Genomic DNA, 3151 nt, shown 5'->3' on the forward strand with positions numbered 1-3151 from the left:
CAGAGAAAAGAAGATTAAAAAGGAAACCCAGGAGTTAATTAAGAAATCACCTTGGGAAGATAAACTCGATGAAAAATGGGCAAATTTGTATATGTTAGCCACTGTGGCAGAACATGCAAATCTTTAGATGCCCTACATCTAGCAAACAGCACTTCCCAATAAGTAAATAAATAAAATTTAGTAAAATAAATCTAAATGTGTTTTCCTGTATTTTGTACAAATAGTGTGCAATAAAACTTCCATGTTTATTTGTTAAACTTTGTTCCAAAGTTTTAACTTAATATGTTTGTGCGTTTTGCATATATGCTACACAGCATGAACGAGATATCTGAAGCTTTTCAGAACCTCAATCTTTACCCGGTGAATATAGAAGTTTCTCATGAATTTACTGGATATTTTGCTGATGTGGACCAACCTGTAAAATTTCCTACTCCACCATTGACCAAACCAAAAAGAAAGAAAAAGAAAAATTATGTGTGGGGAAGCCGTATACGTAGGAAAAAGCCAGTTACAAAACCTCCTAGAATTAACGACCCTTTAGGAAAAGTAAAGGCAATTATAATCCAGGAAAACCCTAAGCCAGACGACGGTGATTTCCCCCAAGACAACCGATTAAACGCTTCACAACTAGTTACAACACCGACGACAATAGTTCCGGCGGCGACAAGCGGTGCGTCAGGGGAAAACGCGGCGCCAATCTAACAACTTCCTTTATGCAGGGCGACGTATCCATTGTAATTGGAGTGTGAATGCGAATCAGTTGTTGATATGAATTATGAAATTAAGGGTTACGGCTGTGATCTAATCTGATCTTTGACGATGAAATTATGCATACCTTCAATCTGCTTTTTGAATGATGAACCCTAATTTCTATTGAAGGTGGTGACGAATGAGAAGAATGGGGTGACTTAACTAGAGGGGTAATCAAAAGAAAGAGGGAAAAAGACTATAATACCCTCACGTGGGGTCCACGTGACCAAAGTTAATGTTCAAAATAAACTAGGTTTAGGGTAAAGGACATGACGTGTAAGAGTTTGCAAACATCGAGTACGTTTTATCGAGTACGTTTTTTGTACGTTTTAAAGATAAAGAACATAATTTGTAATCTGGTGTCAACATAAAGGACATTTTTTGTAATTTACTCTATTATCAAACTCAGTTATTTTAAAATACGATTTACGAGGTATCATACATTCATAACATACTTTGGGCAAAGTTTTCTAAGCTTATCCAATCAACTACTGTTAGAGATGGCTTTCAATCCTTATCGATCCAATAACCCATAAACGGGTCGGAATTGTCACCTATAATTTATATAGACAGTAGACTAATTACCTCGCATGTTAACTCTTCATCTTGTTCAAACCTATTAATTGCCGGTAGAACCTCCAAAGGACCACGTTACAAAACACACTATTACTAACAAGACAAAAAAAACATAAAGGGTTAAGAAAAAATTAACGTCCTTTGATCCCTTGTGAACTTAAAACAGCAAACACAGAGAACTTACATCCGCAACTCAAATCTGAAAATAACCTCAGATGGTTGCTCATGAGATTCAGAAAATGATCTTGGAGCCTGTAAAAACTAAAATAGTTAATAATGCTTGTTGTGTAATACAGTAAACCTGGCCACCGACACCCATACAAACCGTGGGGACGCGGGTTCGACCCCTATGCGGATCTGTTGTCAACTCGGCTGGGGATTTCACCGCCAGGCTTGCTTGGTCAGGTAGCCGCTTGGGAGGGGGTATCTCCTCCGCGGTCAGGGGTACCGTGCACTTACCCTTTTTTTTTCGTAATACAGTAAACCATTTAAGAACTTACAATGTTAGAATAAATCAAATTTACTGCCCCATTATCAGATATTAAACCCCTTGAAGATGAACCCTCTTCTAGCCCTTCTCTCACCGGTGACATTGGTCGTGCTGGAGCGAGATAATTAAGTTTTACTTTGAATTCCTTCCTTCACTTCATTAAGTGATTCTTTGTTAGTTATAATCAAAGGGGTTAGTTAACAGTTTAAAACCATCAATTTATGGTTCAATTGTGAATTAGGAAAGGCAATGACAATAACAAAGATATATCACAAGTAGAACAAAATGCTAAGAAACATATTTCATAAACTTCGCACTCTGGACAAACAGATTCAATCAAATCTAGATTAAAACTATCAAGTCATAAAACTCGCTAACATTTTGAAATTTTAAGAGCTGGTAAATTTGGTGACGGCCTTTGTGCCTTCAGAAACAGCATGTTTGGCCAATTCACCAGGAAGAACAAGCCTCACAGCAGTCTGGATCTCCCGAGACGTGATGGCGGGCTTCTTGTTGTAACGTGCGAGTCTGGAACTCTCCTGAGCGAGTTTCTCGAAGACATCGTTGATGAAACTGTTCATGATTCCCATGGCCTTGCTGGAGATTCCGATGTCAGGATGGACCTGCTTCAACACCTTGAAGATGTAGATCTTGTACGTCTCCACGCTCTTCTTCGTTCTCTTCTTCTTCTTCTTATCTGTAGAGGCGGCCCCGGCTTCTTTCGGTAGTTTCTTCCCGGCCTTTGGCTTCTTCTCCGCCGGTGCTTTCTCTTCCGCTGGCTTCTTCTCAGCGGGCTTCTTCTCTGCCTTTGGCGCCATTGTTTTTTTTTTTTTTGGGAAATTGAGATTCTAGGGTTTGTAATTTGGGGGGGATTGATTGATTGTGTGTGATTGAAAGAGGCTACGGGATCCGGTTATATAGTAGACGTGAATGGGTTTTTATTGGATGATTGGGTTGTTACGCGGATCGTTGACGTGGCGTGAGAATGGACGGTTGTTATTATTCGGATTCATTGTGAAGCGTAGATTGCAATTTTCTCATCTCCCATCAGCCAACAGATTGCAAATAATTTCACTAACATTTTAGCTAAAAAACGATATTAAAGAATAAAGGGTTTGAATAATATTTATTAAATAACGAGTTACGTCACTCAACACGGTGCAATGAAATATTGAATTATGATTGTTTTAGCATCAATATATTAGATGTCAATATATTAGATGTCAAAACTCCTACCGTTAATATATTAGCTTAATATATTAGTGACGCATTCTTTAATTTATCATTTTAAAGGAAGGAAACGACACACCATTACAATAAAGGACTAATATAATG

General features: G+C 38.3%; 1 protein-coding gene across 1 annotated transcript; it reads right to left on the reverse strand.

Moving 5' to 3' along the window:
• Positions 1-2054: 2054 nt before the first annotated feature.
• LOC110912736 (histone H2B) lies at positions 2055-2688 on the reverse strand. Its single transcript, XM_022157534.2, has one exon. It carries the CDS (start codon positions 2632-2634, stop codon positions 2206-2208), a length of 429 nt encoding a protein of 142 aa, XP_022013226.1. The 5' UTR covers positions 2635-2688; the 3' UTR covers positions 2055-2205.
• Positions 2689-3151: the final 463 nt, after the last annotated feature.

The sequence above is a fragment of the Helianthus annuus genome, chromosome 8 (genome assembly GCF_002127325.2).
Source record: "Helianthus annuus cultivar XRQ/B chromosome 8, HanXRQr2.0-SUNRISE, whole genome shotgun sequence".
NCBI lineage: Eukaryota > Viridiplantae > Streptophyta > Magnoliopsida > Asterales > Asteraceae > Helianthus > Helianthus annuus.

What these genes read in the sequence shown, in the direction of transcription:
- LOC110912736 (XM_022157534.2), bottom strand. Translation starts at nt 2,634, where the DNA reads ATGGCGCCAAAGGCAGAGAAGAAGCCCGCTGAGAAGAAGCCAGCGGAA.